The sequence below is a fragment of the Amia ocellicauda genome, chromosome 4, assembly GCF_036373705.1.
Source record: "Amia ocellicauda isolate fAmiCal2 chromosome 4, fAmiCal2.hap1, whole genome shotgun sequence".
Lineage (NCBI taxonomy): Eukaryota > Metazoa > Chordata > Actinopteri > Amiiformes > Amiidae > Amia > Amia ocellicauda.
The window spans coordinates 31,856,290-31,880,366 of NC_089853.1; the positions used below are offsets into that span (position 1 = coordinate 31,856,290).

Below are 24,077 nucleotides of genomic sequence, written 5' to 3' on the forward strand. Positions count from 1 at the left end.
AGCTGCAGAACCTGCACTGAAAAAGCAAATCAAAAACAGGGCTATGTCATAATCTTCATGCAACAGCTTGAATAAAGAATAGGAAGGAGCCAGTCACCAGTCTGCTCTGTTAAAATAATTTGCTCTGCTCAGCAGGCAGTATTTTTCGAGATTTCTCTCCCATAGCAGGGGGAGAGGTTAGCCTGGCTTGCTGATAAACCTGTCCCTGTGTTTTCTTTGAGTCTGATCCATTTAAAACAACAGCTGGCATCAGAATCCTCTGGACCGGCGCCTTGACAATGTTCAGCCGATTGTTTGGTTGGCTATACAGGGATGTCGTGGCACATTGCTGTTTTTATTAATTTGTGCCATCATTCAGTTTCACAGAGATGTGTGCTTCTATAAAAGTTATTTTTGAGTTGTCAGGTACAAAATTAGTTGTTCTACTTTTGCAGTAGAATATTAAGACATACACAGCTCTGTGCATTCGGATTGTAAAGGGCAGCATAAAAAAAACACCACTGTGCTACTGTGGAGAACGGCATGTGAATTGTGCAACCTGTTACTGATTAGTGATGTAGCCAGGAAAAAAAGGAAAATGTAGGAAATATGGCTGGGAAGTATCTCATATGCCATCATGTTATTTTCTTTTTTCTTTCCTACAACCACGTTTCCAATTCCAGCCATCATATCCCTAGGGTATGAACATTTCTCAGATTCTTCTGTTATTGTTGTTGTTTATTGGCTAATGCAATATTTCTACCCGATGCCTGTTGTTTGTGTAATTGCAGCTCATAGTTAAGCTACGTATGTTCCTCTGAGGGTGAAGTATGGAATGTTAAGTGTGCTCAGATTGGATCGGTTACCCACTCTGCCTGTACTATACGAAAGACAAGGCTGTTGGGAGATGCCTATCTGTAACTCATGTGGCACAAGACAGATACAGCTTATCATATTTTCAAGATGTGTAACCTATGATTCCTTCAAGGAAAAAGAACAACAACAAAAAAACAAAATTAGACAAACGCCAGAAACTGTGCTATCTGAGAGGGTTATTCCCAAAGAATGATAAACTTCTTGATAAAGAGGAACAAATCCTTCATGAATCACAGCATCAAGCATTAATAGATGGGAGAGAGAATCGTCATGTTTAGCATTAGACTTTTTCTTCAAATGTTTTATTTATTTGAGTCTGGTTAGGTTTTATTTTGCTGGAATGACCAACAAAAGAAAAAGTCGGAGCAGGAAAGGGGTTAATGATGTATTACCGAACCCCCCCACCCCCCTCTCTCTCTCATTTGTTTGTTTCTTACTGTACCAGTATGTCACTTGTAACCTAGAGGTTAATCGCAGGCTCTGGGGAATCAGCTCACTGTTTACTTGCTGCTGGGAACTGTGCAAGCATGTGCTTTTGGAAATGGTACAGCCTCAACTGTATTCCCAGTCCGACGCAATGCCATGATGTGGGAAATGGCTTTTACCCTGGATGCTGGCCAGATTTGATCCCCCCCCCCCCACTGCCTGGTGGATGCTAGAAAGAGACCCTCGGATCTGGCACTTGTGACCCTGTGAAAAAGTGCATTCAGAAGACATGTCACATGTGTGGTGCACTCTCTCATGGCTAATTATAAATACACTATGGGATAAGCACAATGTCTTTTGTGTAATAGTTAATATACATTAGGAGGCCTGTGTGATATATCCATAATCTAATCTATCAAGTTATTTACTGCATACCACTCCACCTCCATTGCTACTTGTTTTCTTCTCCATATTTTGGTCAGGGTCAGGTCTTATTTAAAAGGAATATCTTTACCAAAGGTGTGCTTCAGTCTATTCCAGTCTTAACTGTTTGATTAAGTACTGATTGAGTCATCTATATGGTACATTTTAGGATGTACCAAATACCTCTAGCTGGAAGGTTTGGTATTTGAGTTCCCAACATTTGTACTGTCTGTCAAGTTCTGGTGAGCATTCCCGCAGCTGGATAAAGTACCTCATACAACCAAAAACAATGGGAGTCAGACCTCCCCTGTTTCATTGCCTGACCTCCATCCCATAGAATAACTCTCTGGAATGAACATGCAACAATATACGAGGGGGTGAACAATGAGGACAGCTCCTCTCTGACCAGCAGAGCTCAGAACTCCACAAGCCTTCGATCTAATACACCCGTTAAGCAGCTGTTTAGGCCCAAAGGGGGGCCTGCACCCTGATACATCCTTTGGCATCTCAATCTGAAATGATAATTCTGTATAGTAAAGGTATGCATGCACACTCTGTCCTGCCCCCCAACTTCACAGATATTTGATACATGAGAACATTCCAATTTGCTCCCTTTGCTCAGCTAATGGCGTGCTATGCATTCCTTTGAAAGCCATTGGTGACCGTATTTTTTTTTTTTAATTATTATTATGCTCTTTCTAAGAAGTGTAGAGATCTAGAGGTTAGTTGAATGTACTTTTATTTGTTTTTCTTAACATTTGGTTTTCATATGGTTTTCATAATGATGAGAAAGGGCAGTCCCCCCTTTCAAGAATATGAATCTCATTATCTAATGTACACGGGGCATCTTGGCATGAAAATATATGATGGGATATGATATGTGATGGGAGGCCAGGGCAGAGCAAGAACAACATGCTTTTCTGCCCCTGATCCCAGCTGATAGAATTGCGGGACATGCACTCTGCATGCAGACCGGCAGGCTTCGATAATGTTTAGAGGACACATTTATTTTTTTCTTCTTCTTTATGGCTGGAGTCCATAAGCCAGGAATATCTGCATGTTTAATCTCCGCAGCCATGCCTTTAGACCAGATTGGCAAAAAAGAACATAATTCTACGGCAATTTCTACTCGTCTAGCACCTTTTGGAGAATCCCCCTCCACAACTATTAAAGCAAATGTGCCCCACACCCCCATTTTGAATTCTGCCTGTATCCTCTTTCTCATGCTAAAGCAGTTGTCTTAATGTCTCTAAAGTAGAGCTCCCAGTGTTTCACACAATTGAAAAGACTTTTAGTACCTTGACCACTTTCTACTTTAACGTCTGTCTTTGTGAAAACAGAGGTCCCCAACTAGAGTTACTTAAACAGAACCAGCTATTCACTTCTTAAACCCACAAAGCAGTTATTTGTACTATGTGACTTCAGTTTATTTTTTTTATTTATATATATATATATATATAAACATACTGTGTTACTGTGTGTGGTACCAAGATAATTGTGACTGAACTATATCTCTGAGGACAAATAAACTCGGGTTCCAAAAACAATCTGAGACGAAACCCTTTGAGGTCAAAATTAATTTCAGACACGTGAAGACAATTAGGGTATTAGTGAGGAGAGGCCTGGGTCTTTATTAATGGTCCAAAGAACAGCAGATAAAGTTAGAGGCAGCCTGAATTTGATTGAGTTGCAATGCTGCAGTGCCCTTTAAGAAGTGAATCTCCTACTCCCTTCATGTTACTAGTAACAAAGAATTATAATTAGTAGAGCTGTGTGGAGCAGTGGGTAACAATTTAAGGATAACAGTGCTTGAATTGCTCCCCATTTTCAGGTTTGTTGTGTTCTGTACCTTGGCAATTTGGCAGCTTTATAGAAGAAAGCTTGTTTGGGAGACATTTACGGAAAGCATGACAGCAATGGTTAGCTTCATTTAGCTTTGTTTTGACATTTAAGGAGAATAAAGTTGTTTTGCATGCATGCAGTGTCTGGAAGTTGTAGGATTTGCTGTGTGACTAAAGGTGGTAATTTTGACAAACAGGTTTTGTCTTTATTTTTTACCTTCTGTGGAGAATCCTTACTGCTTCCCTATAATTTTACTCAAAAAGGCTTGATAGAAGGTGCCAGAATTGACATTTAATCAACACTGTATTGTGCACCACTTCTCAATCCTCTGTGCAGTACTTCCTATACTCTCTTTACATTTATTGCAGTGACAGACAGGTCTGATTTGTCTTTAATATTACTTTCTCTTCTGCTTGTTTTGGTGCAAAGTATCACTGTGGTCTAAAATCACACAGGAATAGGTGTCAGAAGCAGACCAAAACACTAATGTATCATCCAAAAAAAGGAAAAGAGAAAAGTCAGGGAAAATCTCTTGCATTACATAATTTTTCTGGCAGCACTGACTTCTTCCAGAATGTGGAGGATGGAAAAGTAGAAAAATGTGACTTGTAAAAATAAAATGCAATCCTGGCTACCATGATGCAAGCAACTCTGAATTTCCAGTGATGAACGAGCACACGCAGGATGAGGAGACACTGCGACAGCCATGTAATTAACTTGGGTGATTTAATCTCTGGATAATTAAATGTGAAACTTCTCATAAAAAAGACTGCTTACTCTTGTAACTGAGAATGTGTAACTGCATACAACACAATAGGACCCTTTGTCTGTTACATCTTGGACGTGTGATTGTATGTGTCTGTTGTTGTTTGAGAAATTATACACATTAGAAATCGATTAATGTGTGGGGACAGAGATGTCAGGTGGGCATATGGTAATAACATTTGTAGACAAGACTTTGAAAACCGTGACATGTCATGTTTTTTCCTGGAGATAAAAGTAGCTGAATAGTTCATTTTTGGGGTGCTGCCGATTTTGAACTTAGATCTACAGGGTTGTTTACAGGCTTCTTGTATTTATAATAATTGTAGACATGACACTAATTTGGGAGGCACTTGACCCTTTTAAGGCAAGCTATGGCCTGTGGTTTAAATTCACTTAAGCAAGAAATAATAATCTAAAAACCCATCTCTGGATTTGTTTACAAAGCCGCACAGCTCTTATAATTCCCAATAATGGCCTTGCAACCATGTAATTATAGCACGGTGAACTAGGATTCTAATCCGTTTGACATTTAAACCTTTCTGATACAAAAAGAAGCGAAAAGTGTCACACCTCCCCATACATGGCTTGCACGACTACACTGCTGTGATTAAAGGAGGGATGTGGAATAGCAGAGGGGAAAGGAAAGACGTGTAACTGCGTCAAATACAGTTTGTGACAGGTGTTGGCAGTGCAACAAAAAGTAAGATTATTGCTTGAATAAGAAATCAATACGCAAAGGTTTCAGAGAGACTATATTTAAACCAATGAATTGCAGTAATTAAACAATTGTTCCAGTGTTTAAAAGAGCTGGTGACAAGCAATGTGCCAAGCGCAGCTGTACAGTTTGTTGTTCAATACGCTGGGAGAGACTGGAGGCTGATGGGTGGATTTTGTGGTGCACAATTACACAAGATTGTGAAACTGGTGGCAGCTGAAGGGCACTGGCATTTAAATATCCGTGAATGTAGAATGGGGAAGTGAAGCATTCCCATAATCTCTCACGCTTTCCCTCACATCAGGCTGCTACCTGCATTAGTCCAGAGCTCTCCCAGTCTTGTGTTGGCTTGTCCCTGTTGAGATTGAAGCTCTTTCCCTGCGCTGGTGACACGCACTGTGCTCTTAACTGTAAACAAGTTCAATTTTTTTGTATTATTATTATATATGTATAAGAAGGTACATATTTGGCATGTTGCAACAACACACCTGGTGGTGATGAAACCCAAAGCAGCACAAATTAGGAAATGCTGTGCACGTTCCTTTGCTGCAATGAGTTTATTACTTAGCAAACTTATTTAAATGACCTGTTTTGACAGTTCATGCATTTTAAACAACCTAATGCGGAAGTTTATACTAGGAGAAAAAACCAAACGACATGTCTTTAATTCACCAAACTAACCAGCTTGTTAAATTAGCTATTGTACCTGGCCAGTGTATTCTTATGGCCAGCTACTCACAAAAGTAATTTGATACTAAACACGTCATTTTGATTTTCCTGTATTGTGAAACACTGCAATTAGTCATCCAAACCAAAATTTGATCTCCCCACTTTTTTTTTTCTAAGCCGTGAACAGTGGTGTACATGTTTTGAGATCAGCCCTATAGTATAAAATGTACTTTTTTTTGTGTGTAATTGTAAGAACCCAGTCATACTTACTGCACAATTCTTAATAAGGCATTCATTGTTGAGTTTCTAGCCTTCAGTCTTTAATTCAGCCCATTTAATGGAGCATATTTGGTGTAACACTCTGTCTAAAGTGACATCTCCGCTCCACAATGTCCTTGTAGCCTGGGGCCCAGAGATCTGCTGTGCTGTGCAGTGTATTAAGACTTGGGGGAGAATCAGTTTAGTAGACATTTCAATAGGAAAGTAGATTCTTTCCATTATATTTCTCCATAGAGTATTCAGGGAACCACTTTAATGACATTCCAGAGTGTTTTCTGACGATTCTACAGAAAGTGAACAACATTTGCCAATAACTAGAACTGGAAGTCATGAACCAAAGTGATTTTCTGTGTCATGGTGTCACAGATTTTCTTTATCTTCATCCTATGTTATCAGTCATTGTTGATTTGAAATGGCCTGACTCTACACAGTGCTCTTGTTTCTTCTGTAAGTGGTCTCCCATTTCTTGTGTCAGTGGCTTCAGTATAGCAGACTCGCACAGCTCTGTCTAGTGGTGGGCATCACCCTTTGATTTATTTCTCCCTCCTGGAAAGAGCTGAGCTACCACTGAGAGAAGACTCCTGGGATGGAGCTTGTGCGTACCTGTTTCAGCTTAGCTAGGCAAGACGTAATCAGAATCAAATCGCATGGATTTCAGTTTCTCCACCTCGAGTGCAGAGAAAATTAGAGCACTTGCTGATCCCTCCAATTCAGCTGAAAGGCTTTTTGCATAACATTGCATATAACATTGGAAAACCTGCTTTGTGAGAAATTTGAAAGGCTGCTTCACGTTGGAACTGTGACTTTTTTTTTTTTTCTTCATTGCATTTTGCTTTTAAAGTGCTTAGCAAGCATCTGACTATATCTTTAACCTAGAGAAAACACTGTTAGTGAGTGAGTGCGATAAGGCTACAAAAGTACAGCAGAATGCATTGTCCTTCAATCTGAACTCACTGGTATACTGCTTTCATTATGTGCATTTTCAAATACTTCTGTACATTTTAGAAAAATCCAAATAAGTTATTTTAAAATCAGATGTCTGCTGTGCTATACTTTGCATGTGCGTGCGTGTGTGCATGTGCGTGCTTGTGTGTCCGTGTGTGTGTGTTTTGCTCTGCATTGAACAGATCTCCAAACCCCTTGGCAGCCCTGTGTCTCTGTTTGGCTGTGGATTCCTATTCCCAGTCCTTGAATTGGATGGTAGAAAAAGGTTAAAAAAATAAGCAAACTTTGAAAGCGCTGGAGATTCAGTCTGTCACTGCTGATACAGCAGTAACCAATTAAGGCTGCAAATTGAAATAACACAATTGCACGGGGATCATTGTTAATGAGTGACTCTTACAAAGCTGTCATTGTTTTTAGTACTTTCTTTAAAGTTTCTGAACCATTTACATCTCTCACTCGGGCATATCTTTGTTGTATTTCATCTTAAGATAAGTTGTCCTTGTGATAGGATAGCTTAGATGTAAGCATACAGAACGAGATTAACATGTCCTCAAATCGCAGAATATGTCTGGTGGTTTTATCCTTTCCTCGAGAATTAAGAGTGCAGATGGTCCGATTGATTTGCTGCTGGTACTAATACAGTGGAGTCAGAGCTTCTGAGATGAAAGGACACAGACTTTTATAGTCAACGAAGGCAATTGGGAAGATTTCATGGCAGTTCAGACTTCAAAGCAGAAGTGCTTAATTCTCACACCTAGAGGTGCTCTATGCTCACAACTAATCTAGTACGCTATCATAAGCTATTAGCTATGGGCTGCGATTTGTGTTTTTCATATTTCACCTCGTTGTTCCCGGGCTTTGTCTCTCGAAGGACCGCTCATTATGCTTCTCCTGTTCAGTGCACTGGTAATGGTGCTTTTTTTTCCCTTCATGAATCCAAATAAATAACCAAATAAAATAGTTGAAAGAGTCTAATAATAATAATAATAATAATAATAATAATAATAATAATAATTTTGTCATACAGAGGATAAAATGTACCTTTTGAAATCAAAGCAGCCAGAATACAGTCCTTAGATCTTAGCTCCTAAGACGGGAGACGAACAGCGCAGTCAGACCTCACGATCCTTAGCCTGTGGCAGTGATTGATGTTCTCAGCCAACTCCTTAATACTTACTGCATTTGTCTTCGCCTCTCCAAGCCTCGTGACTTCCAGTACTAGGGATGCAGTATCTTCTTCTCCGAATGAAGTTTCTCATTTCATGAAATAAGTAAATTGCTTTTTTATTTACTTGTTCATATTTGAAATAAAGATCTCGGTGCAGAATTGTATACTGATTTCTATTAATGCTGATTAAATATGCCGGTAGTACAGTGATAACACAGATTAAAAAAAATAATAATAATTTGTCTATGACGTGAAATGTTGTTACTCTACCTATAATAACTCAATTAAAGATATATTTAATGTTCCATAACTGGCCATGAATAGCATCCTTTCCATTTCTAAGCTTCAACTGCCAGAGGTATGTCAAAACCAGAAATCGTAGGTGGTGGGGAAGTGGGGTAGGGGTAGGAGTTGCTAACCAGTTTTTAAAACATACATTAGTTTCCTGTTACGAGATTGTTTGATTTGGGCTGCAGATCTGTCATTCTCAGGATGGCTTGACAATGGCTGTGCGGACTGTTAGAGTAATGAAACTCTTTTTAATATCCGCTAAAGACGGCACAGCGCAGATGCACTGATTCTGCACAAGAAGCTCACTGACACTCACTGTTGTATATCTCCTAAGGGCAAGATGAAGGAGATGACGGAGAGAGAAAGCCAAGAAAAGCAAAAGTCATTATCCCCATGCATACACACTTTTTTTTTTTTTTTCCCCAAATGTTTTCTTTTGAAACAAACTGTCAGTTTCTCTTCATGGGAATACAATGCACTTAAAACTCAGTGCCCCGTCAACCTTATTCATTGGTCCTTAAAGCAAATATGAGGGATGGGAAAATGTTGGCTAATTGAAGTATGCACTTTAAAGCATACTGTTTAATAGAGACAAGAGGACTGTCTTTGGCAGATGAGTTTGTTTTTTGTTTTTCTTCTTTTCTGCACAGCACATACAGTACAAGGCTGTCTGGCATGAAGCATAACAACGCAACCAGAAAACACCCTAGGCTTTCACAGGACATATCCAACTTTCTGACCATAAAAGGAACAATCAGATCACTAAAGTAAATGTGCAAGTGTGGGGATGGCTGCTTGATTTAAAATGCTGGAAAACATTTAATTGCTGCCACAAAAGTAAGAATGAAAGAAAGAGGAGGGGGGTTCCTCTTCGGGATTCAGGCATTGGTGGGGTTTGAAGTAGATGGTCATAAATATCAGGATGGTGTAATTCAGTAAAAAGAGCTGGTAATTTTCTTAAATAAGTTCATGGAATTTTAAAAAGGTTTGTGTAATGGAATTCCTTATTAGGTGATTTCTATTAAATAAATAATTGAAAGCTGCATTAGCTGCCTTTGTAGGATGTCAAGCTGTCAGCCTTCACAATGTGGCGGAGACCTGCTTGTGACATCTGGATGTGCTAGCCCTGTAGATAAGCAAGATCTGCCAGTCATCACGAGGGAAGTGCTATGATTACCTTGTTGAATGTCCTGAATATTGGTATTTACTTTGTGGAGCTGACTTGTAAAGACCTCAGACAAGTTAGACATCTCTACAGTAGTGGATAAATTAGGATCTTGCAGCAGTGTCAGAGAAAAGCACATACTTATTTGCTTGCTGATCTGTTCAGATACTTTTTTTTTTCATTCAGTATAGTTGCTTTTAAGTAAGGCTGTGCAAAGTGATTATTAGACAACTTGGACGGTGTTTCTGGTGATTTATTCTGAAGGTGTTTTTGAGAGAATAGAATAATGCTTCAATCTGAAGAACAGTGGCAAGGTTTTGCATTGATTGGCAAGCAAATTGTTGGGTTTATCTCCCTCTTTTTCTAGTTCAACAAAGGCTTCTAATTTCTTTATGCAGCTCAGTTTACTCTGTTAATTCTTGTGGCTGTTCTTCAGCTTAAAGTCCGTCTTCTTAGTGTCATCCTGTAACCCTGAATAGGTATTTTGTGCAGAATTACTTTTAAAATCTAGTAAGACTATACATTTAGCTTTGATTTGTGCTTCCATACATATAATTGGGGTTTACCCTTTCAAATCACATGAAAAATGTTCCCCTGTGACCAGCTCTGAAGTCTATGCTACTGTATGGTTTTATGGAGTTCATAAAGGTGGAGTGGACTGACAGCATAATCCAGCCTTCTACCTTCTGAAGGGCTCAAATGTGCTTCTCATTACAGGACACCCACATAATTACTCTGACATGGGATCCCACTGTGCATCATTAAGCTGGAAATGTACTCTCAGTGAGCAAAGTTTACTGAAGGCAATGTCAGTGTTGGGAACAAAAAAAAAAAGAAAGGAGCCAGTTGTTCTTTGAAATGCGTATGTCCTACACCGGTCTTTCATTTAAAACGTATCCTGGATGAAATTGCCCAGATTTCATATTCAGGAAGTCTCTGTGTAAATTTAAGGGGTTTAGCAGAGCAGTATTTAGACTGATTCTCCCCAATGAAAATCAATACTAAAGCCAACCTGAAAATTTGCCGAAAATAATGACGGATCATAGGTGGTGAAATCCCCACCCCCTCCAAATAACAGGCTTCCTTTCCTGATTTTTATATCTGATAACGATGGTAAATTATAAAAGCTGCATAGAATAACAAATGACACAGCTTTTCTTAGCTGACAAAAACATTTATTGTTTGTGTTGTGACATGCTGTTATGTATGCTTCCACGTTTAAGAGATGTGCTAAATTAACTTCAGGGGTGAGTTTGGAAGAAACTTGTAGAAGAATTTCAGATGTTTAAAGGATGCCTTTCATATGGTCTCTGTCACCTCTTGGCATAGGCTTAGCACATGGACTCACTGAGCTGCCTGAAGGAGAGTGGCCTGTGGCTGCCAGTGCACAGAAATAAATGTGTATAAGAATTGCTCCAGGTTATGAGATTAATGTGTGACTTGTGATCAATGCGATACTCTCATGAAATAGTAGCACACTGGGGTTTTACAGCAGGGAAGTACAGATCTGTAAAGTACAGATTCTCTGTTGAGGTGCATGTCTTGAGCCAGTCTGACTGAGCCAAGGACCACAGCTAGCAGTGTGATATCTGTTAAGGTATGAAGCTGGCAGAAATTGTCAGTGCAGCTCCATTCAGAGCCGAACTCTTGCCATGCCACTTGGATCCTGTTTCACCCCCCATTGAAATATCGATCCCATGGTGAACAAGTACTTGTTTGGTCTCAACACAGTATAATACTATTCTGTTCCTCTTATATTTCAAAGCAAAGTTCGGCATGGCATGATTTACATGGACAGTTACTTTCAGCCACAGTAGTTTTCGGGGCTTTCATGCCTGGCTCAAACTGTACATTGAGAGTCATGTTACCGGCTTCTAAGCCTGTTTCACACTCCTTAGCTAGATGTTGGCTGAGACATTCGGTCTTCATTCTGGTATCGATAAATCCCCATGCTCTCTTCAAGGCTCGGGAGTGTGCAGCGTATATGCAGTAGAAACTTGGACATAATCGCATTGGGTGCACCGTGCAAGGCAAGCAGCTCAGCAGGAAATCGTGGAGGTGTCCCAATACGCCAACACCAGGAACCACATTTATCCACCCCAAGGCTTTCTTACTGCAAATCAGCCTCTTTGATGTACACTGCCTGTTACGCTGCTGATAAACAATACAACCAATCACAATCTTGAAAATCCCATTTTCAAAAGTGCATCATGAGAATATGCCAGACGTCTTGTTATAAATACCTTTGCAGTTCAATTAAGAGACTTAACCGCTAGAAAACAGGTGTAGGGATGCAAGGGCAGCAGATGCATACAATTTAACTCAATCAACTGTTTTGTGCAGCATGTAATTTAAATATTTTTTTCTAAACATATATATATATATATATATATATTATTTCATTTGTCTTTTCATCATAAAAAAAGCAATTGGCAGAGATTTAAAGTTTGCCTGTTCTTTATAAGTGGAAATAAACTTGTGAGATTGTTAAACAAGAAAAATCGTACAATAATACATGAAAGAACAGGGGGTTGCAGAAGAACCAATCTGTTTATTGAAAAACAATGGAAACGCCTTTCCAGTTAGATCAACTGAGTGAAGTTAAATTATATTTAAGTGACAGAAAATGGTCACTGTGCCATTTTCTGCCAGGGCTTTTTGTTCTTTTTTTTTTTTTTTTTCCCTCGCTCCTCCTCCCGGTTGTAGCACTTTATGTAGTTGATTTAACAAAAACAAATGAAGTATAAATCCTAATTCATCACGGCCCTCATATATTTTGACAGCAAAAAATTGTGATTGAGGCCAGGAAACTGTCTTGCCCTGGCCAGGAGAGAAACTGAGAGAACAGGATCTTGGTGTAATCTCTTTTCAAAGTGCTGTGATCCTGAGTGGCTTATCTTCCTTATAAACTGGGCTGAGACAAGTGGATTCAAATTGATGAGTCACCAGAGCCCTGCCTCTTATGTACCACCACGTCCACATTTATATCTTTCTTTTCTCTTCAGAATTCATGCTTTGAATGGCATTAAATCTGAACGATTGCTCTGTCAACTTTATCCTGCAAACAAACAATGTAATTTGGCACCACCCTGTCTCTGTTTAACTACATGCCGAAATTGATTTAGGATAAAATTAAAGAGAAAATAATCAGGGCTTACTTCTTGCACAGTACAAGAATCAAAAGAAAAACTAAAAACATTGGTATGACTTCAAGGTCTTAGATTCATAAAACACATTTCTTGGTATTCACACAATAAAGCAAGATTTTTGGGAACCTGCATAATTTTTCAAATGTAGTTGGCAGGAGTTCCCATTGTCATTCAATAGTGTACAGTTCTGTAAACAAAGAATGTATTTTGTTGCCGTGGAGAGGGTGGCAAACACTGCAGTTAACTGTTACGGCTCTGTGTCCCACACCTTGTTTAATGCAAATTTAATTACTGCCTACACCAGTTGAAAAGGGTCCAGAGAGTTGGCTGGTGAGAACTTGTTGCTGTATGAAAACAGGAAAATTAGTGTTATCATGCGTACAGAAACGTGCATCACTCCCTGGAAACTGATGTAATTTGGTTTGGTCATAAATCAGTAGCCTGTGCTGACTGATAGCTGAAGTTCTAAGGTCATTAGGTGACATTGGAATTTAAGTGGTGCTGATGTCTGGGTGCGCACTCTGCCACCAGTAATGGGGAAACTGCATTAACATTGATTTAAATTTTCAGTGAAGGATTCAACAGCAGTTGTTTGAAAATATTGATTACATGAAGGCACCTGCAAAGGAGGGTGGAGTCCAGGCTCAGACGCATCATATTATTTATGTAGTATATTACCAGATGTATTCAAGCAATACACAACAATAGGCCTAGTATTGGCTGTGTCATACCTCCAGCCTCCAGTGCAGGAACTGAATTTGGCCTATGCAGTCCTGTTAGTAGACTGCAATATTCTGGCTATACTGGCAAAACAGTGCTAGTCGTTTTGTTTTACATATCAAATAGTTACGTTTTTGTTTTTGACATTGACAAAATGTAATATGGTAATAATGCTCTGGTGTACACTGGTGAAATTGACACCACAGCTAACAAGAAAACCTAATTAAAATAAGAACCAGTGTACAAATTGTCGGTTGAAAGGTTGTATTAAATACTATTAAATAATATATTGAAAGTTCTACAGGAATTATTACCCAACTGGAATTGCAATGCAATATTATATTAATAATATGGAGTTATAATACAATTGTGCTGTATGTAGCCTAAGGCGACTTCATATATTAGTATATGCCAATATTTAGCAGGCATAGGTCAGCGCAGCTCGGGACCACAACTCTGTTCAGTGGAGCAGTTTTGGGCTGCGGTATTGGAAGCGCCGGGTCCGAACCTCTGCCTGTGCATTACACCCATTATTTTCTTTAAAATAATTCAGACCAAAGTATTACATGTTTAGTCCAGATAATGTTTTTCGGTCTCTGGGGAAATAAAATGCAATGGGAAAAGCAATTTAGCTTTAGCTATATATTTTTGTGCCATAAATACATCTTGAGTTTAAATTATTAAATGATATACATATAACATCTAAAAAATAAATGTATGATCGATTATGCTACGAAAATAAATGTATCATTATATCGTGTTATATGTCATTCACATTTTAACACGATTAGCTTTGCCAAAGCGCAGCAGCATTAACATGTCGCCACTGGCACTCTGCTCAACTTTGCTAGTGGAGTCAAGGCCCGGCCTCTTCACTGACTTCACTTCCCATTTGGTAACAACAACCCTTAATCCTCAGTACGGTACTAAAGCTGGGGGATCAGCTAGTCTCCAGCTTTGCTCCGCCCCTTTTTTCGATGCAATGGCACTAACTTGGCACTAACTAAGTCCGCAGCTGGGGATGAGCCAGAGATAGTACCGTACTAGCTGGTATGCAACTTAGTACAGAGCTCCGTTCTAACTCTGTGAGTTCATTGCAATTGAATCATTGTGTAATATATTACTTTACTATAGTACTATCTCATAGCCTGTTTCCTCCCTGGGTACTGTTGACATTTGGCATTCTGTTCTAAAAGAATAATTAGTTTATCCTATTGGATTTTTACATAGTTTTGCTTCAGACCTCCATCAACGATAGCCATTGTGGTACTTATCTGATTATCAGTTATTGGCTGAGAGAACAGGAAAGCAACTTGAGCTACAACAACAACAAAAACACATTTATCTGCGTCACTTGAGGCCCTCTAGTTTTAATTGCTAAAACAAATGGTCTCCGAAGCTGCATATGGAGACAATTATGGCAGCATGGTTCACCCAGGAAGGTACTTCTAAAGAAATGGGGCATTAATTATAATAAAGAAGTGCTCAGCGTCAGCTGAGGTTTTCTCAGAAAGATGATGTGGGAGGATTCAGGGACCACTTGACATTTTCCAGTTTCCCAGCGTCTAATAAAAGTCAAGGCTGCCCAGAAAAAGAGCCTGACTCCAGGAAGATAATGACCCATGTAACATTTATACGAGGAGAGGGATGATCTTTTTGTGCGTTATTTTAGATGTACTGCTATGAAAGGTATTGTCCTCATGGTAAAAACACATCCACTTAAAATAAAAGCTAGCTAGACATATTGTCTGGGCAAACCAGTTAGTTGCACCGTGACAAAATGTAATTTTTGGGACAATACCTTAGCATTATCTCGTCCTGATCTGTGACTTCTGTGTCGCGTTTCTGTTCAGACTATCAGTGCCCTGTATGGCGCAATAAACTGGATGAATCATTCACTGATAAATCGGAAATGGATTGTTACTCATTTTGATTTGCTTATAGCCAAGTCACGATTGCCTTCATTCCATTTAAAATACCTTTTTCACATGTGAGTAACTCGTCATTCTGACTTTAGAATTTATAAACAAACTATTCACCTTTTTGGCCAAGGAAAGCATGCTTATTATCTCGTTCTGTGGTTGCAATATGATGCATGAAATCCCACATGTTAAACTGAGCCAAAGTTTGGAAAACATTGTATGGTGTGCAAGCCATGGGAAAACCAGTGTATTGATGGAAAATATACAGTATTAAAACAAACAACCTGTCTGAACAAGAGAACACTTTTCAGGATAAATAATTAACATTCTACCCACACTACCCTTATAGTCATCAGGGTGTGTATTAACTAACTGAAAGACTGCAAGAAACGTATGCGTGACATTTAATGCCTTCTAAATAGTCTGATCTGTTCATTCATCCACAGGGTATTTCTTCTTTTGTGAAATCACAAAGGCAGATATTTAACCACGTATGAACTACAATCTGCAGTATTATACTTGACACTCCTATATGGAGGTGGAAAACAGGGGAAAGGCATGGCTCTATAAACGGTACGGTGTCTGAGATTAGATTTAGCAATTAATTTTATGTTTGCAGATTTTTTTTTTTCATATTACAAAACAGTCCTAAATTGTTTTCTTTACCATAGTTAAATGCTTAGAGAGCCGCTTCATGCGATTTTCAAATATGCTTTTATCACAAAAAACAATACAAATGCCTGTGTGTGGTTACAAATGACATCACTATACCACAGAAGAATACGATGGGTCCCCCATTTAAGTTGTGCACTGGAGTTTGCAGAATGGGTCAGCAGGTGGATTTTATTTTGCTGTCCTCTTTATTGATGTCAACATCATGATTGCATTTTAAAATTACTATTGAAAAGGTTGTATGTTGTACAGTGGTTTAATGTACACAACATGCTATAAGCCATACATTGCAGCAAACCATACAGTACAAGATACAGTAACTATAGCAAAATGGCAGCAGGATTACAATAAAATCTTCTGGAATAACGAGGAAAGTTAAACAAAAGGTGCTTGTTATGTGACCTTCCGGAGTGGGCAGAGTGTGTTGTGCTGGTGATATCAGTTTTATAGATTGCAAAGCAATTAGATCAAAGCTACATCTGGTCTGATTTACATTCCAGATGCTCGTAGGAGTCTTCCATTGATGCATCTAAAGGAAGAATCGTGTGCCCCTTGAAATGCATTTGTTTGTGTTCTTCCGTGCTGTTTCAGCTCCATGCCTGGCCTCCTGTGAGAGCACTGTGATTCCCATTTTATTTATATCACGGCCTTGAATGATTCAGGAAGCCTTGTGCGTTTGAAGAGGTCTCTCTCTCTTGCCTCTTGGTTTACAGCACCATTCCTCAGATGACTGCTTTACTGGAGCCTGACTTATGGCGACCGAGCAGAGATCATCTCTGTCACAGACTGATTCCCAGAGATTGTTTGTTTAAGAGATGCGCATTAGCATCTGTTTCAGGGCCAGCTTGTGAGAAATGCATTTCTGTGAAATCACGACACAACATAGTTAACTGAGCTCATTAGCATGTTCAAGGGGGTCCATTTTGGGGGTAGAAAATACATTCCTCTTGTTTAGGGATGTTTTAATATTTACTAAGCCTGTTTTCACACTTAATCTGAAAATCCTGTATAAAGTAAAGGCTACAAAGCCAACGCTCAGAAGTATTGGAGAAGAGAGACTCATCTTAGTTTTGATTTGTAAAGTAGTTCTTATGGATGTGATTTCTCTGATTTTGTTTTTCTTCATCATCATCAGGTTCTATTGATCCATTGCTGAATGAAGGCCTCCCCAAGATATTTCCACACTTCTCTTTCCCATAGATCTATAGATCGGTAGATAGATAAAGAAAGAGAGAGATACAGAGAGCGAGAGATTGGTGTTATGAAAAATCTGTAGGAAAACAAACCCTTGAACTCTGTGGTAAACGAGGCACTGAGTTAAGTAAAAGTGTAAAACTTGTTTTGGAATTTCAACACATCCAGGCCTCAAAGGAAACCGGAATGTAAAAAACAAAAATCAAAACAAGGGCATTCAGTTACATTACATAATTCATTTTCTTATTCTGGATTTTCTAATAAGAAAGAGTCTGCGGATAATCTAATTACGTATCATCTGGAATTCAACTGTATTCTCATCACTGGGTGAGCACAGCCAGAGCGTTCGAGTGTGATGTCTCGCAGTCTGGCCATTAATCTGAGAGCAACTGAAAGTGAAAAGGGACAGAGTCAGGGACAGGTAATGTATCCCAATGCAGACACCAGGCACCTGTATATTATTCATCAAATCAAATGTTTATACACTTATTCTATTTTTTACATGCCTGACATAAGATTTCACCTGTCCAGATCTGCTTCCCTGTCTCATGGCACCAGGATTAATTGTCCCTGCAAATTAGTTTATCAGTCCATTTACATCTGGGCCTGAGGGGACTAGACACCGATTTTCTTTCAGCAAAACAGGCTAATGGTGCATATACTTCATTCCTGCATGCGATATGGGGCATTTTAGGACACTTGCCAGCTCATGTCAAACTCCATATTGAACAGTTGGACATGAGGAAGAAAACATTTCCAAGACAAGACACTGGACATCTGTACTTTTCTTTCCCCTGTTGTTTTTCTCTTATCAGAATTTCATCTGGAGCCAAAACAAACTGTTGTGTGTATCCCATTCCAATAAATAATCCAGCACACTATAAATGGTCCTGGAACAAACTGATTAAAGATATATGAGATGCTCTACGTCAGTGCTTATGTAATAACAATGCAGTGTAGTTATGCACACATTGTACCGTCTCTCTGGCTGGGTTTTGTTCAATATGAAAGAGAGGATACAGATGGGGCTGGGGGGGTTGAGAGTAACCTGGCCTGTTCCGACACTCCATTTCAAGAACATGCGTGTCTCGTGATCATGGGTGCTTAGTATGTACCTCAAATGCCTATGGGATGAGATTCCACCACTTGTATGCTGATAGTCAGTCATAATTTCATTCGAGTTGTTGTTGTGTCTAATGAAGTCGCTCTCTCGTGATACGTGATAAGTGCTCATCCATCATTGTTACCTGATTTGTTTTTAGGATCTGACCTCGGTATGTAATTCCAAACACATTGCAGGTGCTGTTGCGCAATCTAAGCATCTGCTATCATTATCAGTCATTTTCCATTTCAGCAAGCACATATAAGGATTGCTTAATAATGTGACAGATTTTGGATGTTGAGAAATCTCTATCCCCCACGATAGAGAAAATAAATAACATTCCAGGGGCCTTAGAGGAAAACAGTCTACCCACTTGACATACACAGAATTCAGATAAAGCTACTGCTGGTAATGTTACTCAAGATTTCAATTCCTGCGCTATCTTTCAGGGAAGCTGTTATTTAAGCTTGAAGCGTCTTGGATTAGTGATGGTAAAGTTTTCAAGTTAATGTATTAATTATCTTCAGGGGTCCTAAAACAGCTGTCAATCAGATGGTGAACCAAGTCTTATTGACTGAGCACAGTCTGTCAGGTGAAACATCTCAAAGCACCTTTAAATAAATAAATAGACATCTCTGCCACCTTTACGCACAAGGGCAGAAACCGCTCATTTTGCTGCTGTTTTTCCTTCAATGTCTGAGTGGGTACTGTTAAAATATTAACACAATATTAAAGTATTGGCTGGGCATGATCTTAGTCATCTTGTCAGATGTAGAGCTAGAATAGAGAGGGCTTGCCTGAGTCCCAAAAACTGCAGTCTAAGCCTTCTGGAAATGCTGGGTATAAGGTGAGCCGTGTGATGCAGGTCTATTCGGACAAAGGCACAATGTGTTGTGTGTAAAAGTAGTATTTATTTGACTCTTCATTTTGGGATACATTTTCAGCTTCAATCCTGAGCTTTTTGTTTATGAAAGGCAGACGTGACCCAGAACTCTTTTTGAACTCAGTGGTTTAACACCATCTGAAAATGTATATTATTGATGGCATGCGTGAAAGGAACAGTGAGTTGGCTAACAGTGTTGTTGGTTTTGGGACCATCCAATGTATGTCTAACGTATCCATTTAGTTGTTTGATAAAAATTGCAAAAGCACCGACATTAATTTTAACCAACACGCTTTTGGTTAAAGGAATTTGTATTGGAATAATAAGCCCAATAGCTAGCCTTCTTATTTGTTAAGGTAATTCCATCTGATTGAACGGAGGTCAACAGCAATAGAAGAAGGTGGAACTTAGTCTTATGACTCTTGATTAGAAGCCAAAATTGCATAACTGGCTTTTCTGGTAGCCTGGAAGGAAGTATATCCCCTGGTGATTCTATTTAAATCCCAGACTTCAGATGTAATTGCACTGCAAAGCCACTTTGCATATCCTTTTGCAGCCATAGTGGATAGATTTTCTTGTCATTCGGTTTAGTATAGATCCACCCCAGCCTGCCTTTCTATTAGGTTTGGATGGGTTGAGTTCCCTGGCAGACACCCATCTCTGATCTGTTATCTGCCTCCATCAGGAATAATTTGTGGTTTTCACAGGTCTTTGATACACAAGTGGTAGGAGTTGATTTTGGGCAAGTGGTTTAAAACAAATTGAAACAAGGCAGAATTGAGAACATATATCTGTTGCTGTAGCTGATGGAATTGCAGCTTGATGAGGGGAGTAGTGCAAGTAAGAGCAAATGTAGCTGTTCATCCCAGACCAAAGCAAACTGAAATAACATGAATATAAGGTCAGTGTTCGAGTTAGAGCGAGGGTTACCTCTGTTCCAAAAAAGAGGGTGTGTGACATCACACATTGTGGGTCTTACTGATCTTATGTTACCTGGTTCAGTGGAAATTTGTCCAGCATCAATTGTTATGTTGTTCCAGGAACAACAGCCACATAGAAAGATCAGGTTTTGCTCAGCCCAGGATCGTTTGCATATGGGAATGAGGTAAAAGGGGACTTGGGTGTACCTCACCCTGTTGCACTCTGCCCTGTGCAGTTAGTGGCAAGCCTCAGCAAATGTTGGATTAGGTTTTGTTGACTGAAGCAATCCTGTCAATGATATATATATATATATATTTTTTTTTTTAAACATGAGTTTGTGTTTGTGTACTCTTACTCCCTTTATACTAAATCTACTCTAAGTTTATGGAGATTATCTGCCTTTCAAGCTACTATGATTTCTGCATCACAGACTACTACTCTTGACAGCCTGATACATTTGGAAGAAGGAGAATGGAAACAGATGGAGAATATCTGTTTGATGTTTTAAACAAAATCTGTGCAAGAAAATTAAGCTCCTACGAATTCTGCCTATGCAGTGGGTGATCTACAAAATTACCTTGTAAAGTAATCGAACTGCAATTTGTTTGAAGTCTTTTTCCTGCATCGTTGTGATTTTAATTACAGAGCCTTGTCTAGTGGGAATTTAGCTATTTTAATTTTTATTGCATGTCGCCACAATAGTGTCATCCTTGAAATTACCTCCAATGTGCAGCTCATACAGGACACTAATTGAAAACAGGTTCTGGGTATTGAAAGTACTGCAGTTTACAAGAAATCCATTAAAGCTCTGGACGTGCATGACAAATTAAGATAAGTGATTTGTGCTCTGCTTAAGATGTTAAAAGCCCCTCAAAAATAAACAGTAAAGCAATGTAATCTGAGTTACATTGCATGTTAAGAAGAATTTAAAAATGGCTTTTTTATTTCACAGGATGGAATCATCTGATGTGCTAAAATAATGCATATCCAGTCCTGACTTTTGTTGCAACTGATGCACTGTGATTGCATTCATACAAGGGACACCAATAAGGTTTTTTGTGTATCCCTGCACATCACAAGCATTTAAATATGTTCTCAAAGTCACATAGGTTGTAAAATAATATGATATATTGTAACAAATGTAAGTGTATAACTGCTAAGTAATATTATAAAAATATCCAGTTACTGAATGATCTTATTAACTACTGTCTCCATCCTGGCATTTGGCATAGACTTAGATCCTATGACAAGTGCAAAACAGTGGCCTTGTCAAACTACTGTTAACTACTGTCTCCAAGACAATGGAGTGCCGAGGCCGCTGTAGATGATCTGGAACAGAAACCCATGCTGGAGTGCATTTCGCCTGCCAGATCAGGCTGCTGCTGAATGCTACTGTATTTGGATGCACAGCTGTGGAGAAATCGGAAGGAGTATTTCTTGCGCTCTCTTTCAGGAATCTGACCGCAAACAAGGAATTTTAAAGTGCATTCAGGTTTCCAAGAAAGGACTCGTCCCCCACATTTACGCCTCTTCAGCTTCAGCTTTGCACCAGGCACAGTGGCATGTCATGCTTGTTTATCTGCGAGGCACTGAAGAAAGCACAAGGCCTTTAGAGGCAGGTTCATTGTGAGACGAGCCTCCACGACAGGGAGGAATGACAATGTTCTGTTGCCCTGGTTTCATTTTGTGAAATTGTCCCCACTGATTTTAATAGTTTTTGGGTGTACTTTAGGTATACCAGCGTAGGAACTTAAAGAGTTAGCTGTTTTCTATCCTCTGGTGTGTGGGCTGCACCCTTTTTGTCCTCTTTTCTTGAGGGCGATTTCTGGTATCGACTGTGAGTGGGGACAGCTAAGTGAGTCTGATATAAATTAAAGACAGACTGGAAGTTGACAAAAGACCACTGTTACTTCAGCCTGACCTCCGAGTTACCTTTTGTTTGCGTAAGTTCCCCTGATATTTCTCCTAAATGTTAAGCCGCGTCCTAACAATTTGCAGTGAATAAACATTTTCCCCTCAGTGATTTTTTTCATTTCTGTAGAGGTTGACTATGGGTCAGGACTTTAAACATACATGTTTGCTGTGAAAAACAAAGCTATTATGGCTGAAAGTATAAACCATATTTGAAGTATTTTGTTTGATTGTTTTAATCTTATGCATTATAATACCTTTATTTGGACAGAATGTTATCAACGTAAGGTTAAAAGCTGTTGATCCTTCAGAATTTCTGGTCCCTTAATGTAATATGTATGGCTGCTTTATTAGCAGCTTCACCAGGAATCCTCACTTTGTTCTAGTGAGAGCACAGTGAAAGCAGAACATCTGTAAGCTCTTTAAGCATTCTACCAAGTTTACATGGATGTTTACAGTTATCAGTTAAAGTCCTGCAAATCTATTGTTTTGCTTTGTTCTTATTGGAGTGGGGTTTGATTTAAAACAAAATAATAATAATATAAGAAGGAAACTTAAACTTCACATTGCATTCTATTCTTGAAAATACTTTGTTCCATTGGAGTGCAGAAGCATGTTGTTTACCTCTGGACTCATCTTAACCTAATCTGAATTGTATACGATTGTATTGCATATATGACCATACATGCCGGCATTAAAAAGTAGTGTGGTGATACTATAGCAGTGTTTCAGAGTAATAAGCCTTTCTCCTAGTTGGCACGTCTGATTTGATGCCTTCCTTCAGGAGGCCAATCCCATAACTTTTCGAAATTGGCCTGACTGCACGTTCTATCTGTAAAAAATCTGCAGAAGGATCTGATATGAATGCTTATCGATTCTGCCAAATCCCTTTAGCCAAGATTCACATAGTTTGTATTGATCATAAGATTTTCTCAGCATGGCTTGTCTTTATTATAAATAGTGTGAGCTTAAATGAACCTGTTCATTTCAGCGACGTAAAGATTTGCTGGGATCGTGATGTGCACTGCTGCTCAAGATGACTGGGTCAGTCATGTACAGCATAATTTAATCCCTTTTCATTTTGTGAGCTTGAAGGTTGCAAATGCCCCCCCCCCCACCCACCCATTTGTTTTGAATGCACTGCTTCAAATCTTTTTTGTTCTGCCTCTGAATGTGCTGTGTTTGTCTTCTTTTCTGCAGATGCAAAGGAAAAGAAATCCAGGAGCTGGCTGTGATTGCATATAGACGGGCTCGGGGAGTTGCACACTGATTGACAGAGCAGTCACTCGAAGCCCAGGTCCTACTGCAAACGCAAGGGATTCAAGCTTCTGCGTGTTTTGAAAACCGAAAAGCCTGCAGTGCTGCTCACAGAGAAAAAATTAAAAGCAACAAACAGAAGAGGCTCTTCATGATTCCCTCACCAATCTTGATAGACTAAACCGTACAAGCTTGTGGACCGGCCTCAGAAACCATGCGGTCACCCGGCTTGGATTCTCTCGTTCTGCTGGCTGCCTCACTGTGTGTGGCTGGCGTGAAAGCTGTGGTGCCCACGGAGGATGATGTCACACCCCGCATGAGCTTCCTTTACAGTAAGTCGAGTCATGTTTACAAACAGGCTTTGCTGTGGGGTTATATATGAATGTATCTGTAGTTTTAGATACCATTCCATGGTATTAAACCACATGCAGCTGTAGCTTTGCACACTAGAATTTAGCCGACAACATTGTCACTTCCAATTCTCATCCAGTAAGTAACTTTAGTTAATAAGTAATAGATAAAAGTTACTAAGTTACATAGTAGTACGCTTACCTATCTTATTTGTTTAGCAAACCACAGAATACAGCACAACAGAACACAGTAATATGGCGAAACAAATTACAGTACAAGATAGTGAATATATTAAATGAGATGCAGGAATACTTTATGGGTGAACTGCAGAAAACAAAGTTGGAAAGGAAGGTCCAGGCCATGTGAATCTCTAAAGTGCCCCTTGTGAAGTAGTGCTGTATGCATGATAATATTTAAGCTAGAAAAGGAGAGTGGCTAAGGGGAAAGTTTTT

The 24,077-nt window shown here is 39.3% G+C and overlaps 1 protein-coding gene across 2 annotated transcripts in view; it reads left to right on the forward strand.

Moving 5' to 3' along the window:
- Positions 1 to 24,077, forward strand: part of sema4ba (sema domain, immunoglobulin domain (Ig), transmembrane domain (TM) and short cytoplasmic domain, (semaphorin) 4Ba) — a 57,264-nt gene that overhangs the window by 1,468 nt on the left and 31,719 nt on the right. For both annotated transcript variants that reach the window (XM_066701897.1, XM_066701896.1), the window contains exon 2: positions 23,218 to 23,606. In XM_066701897.1, coding sequence (XP_066557994.1) covers positions 23,489 to 23,606 — 118 coding nt within the window. In that variant the 5' untranslated portion in view covers positions 23,218 to 23,488. The remainder of the gene's footprint in view (positions 1 to 23,217; positions 23,607 to 24,077) is intronic.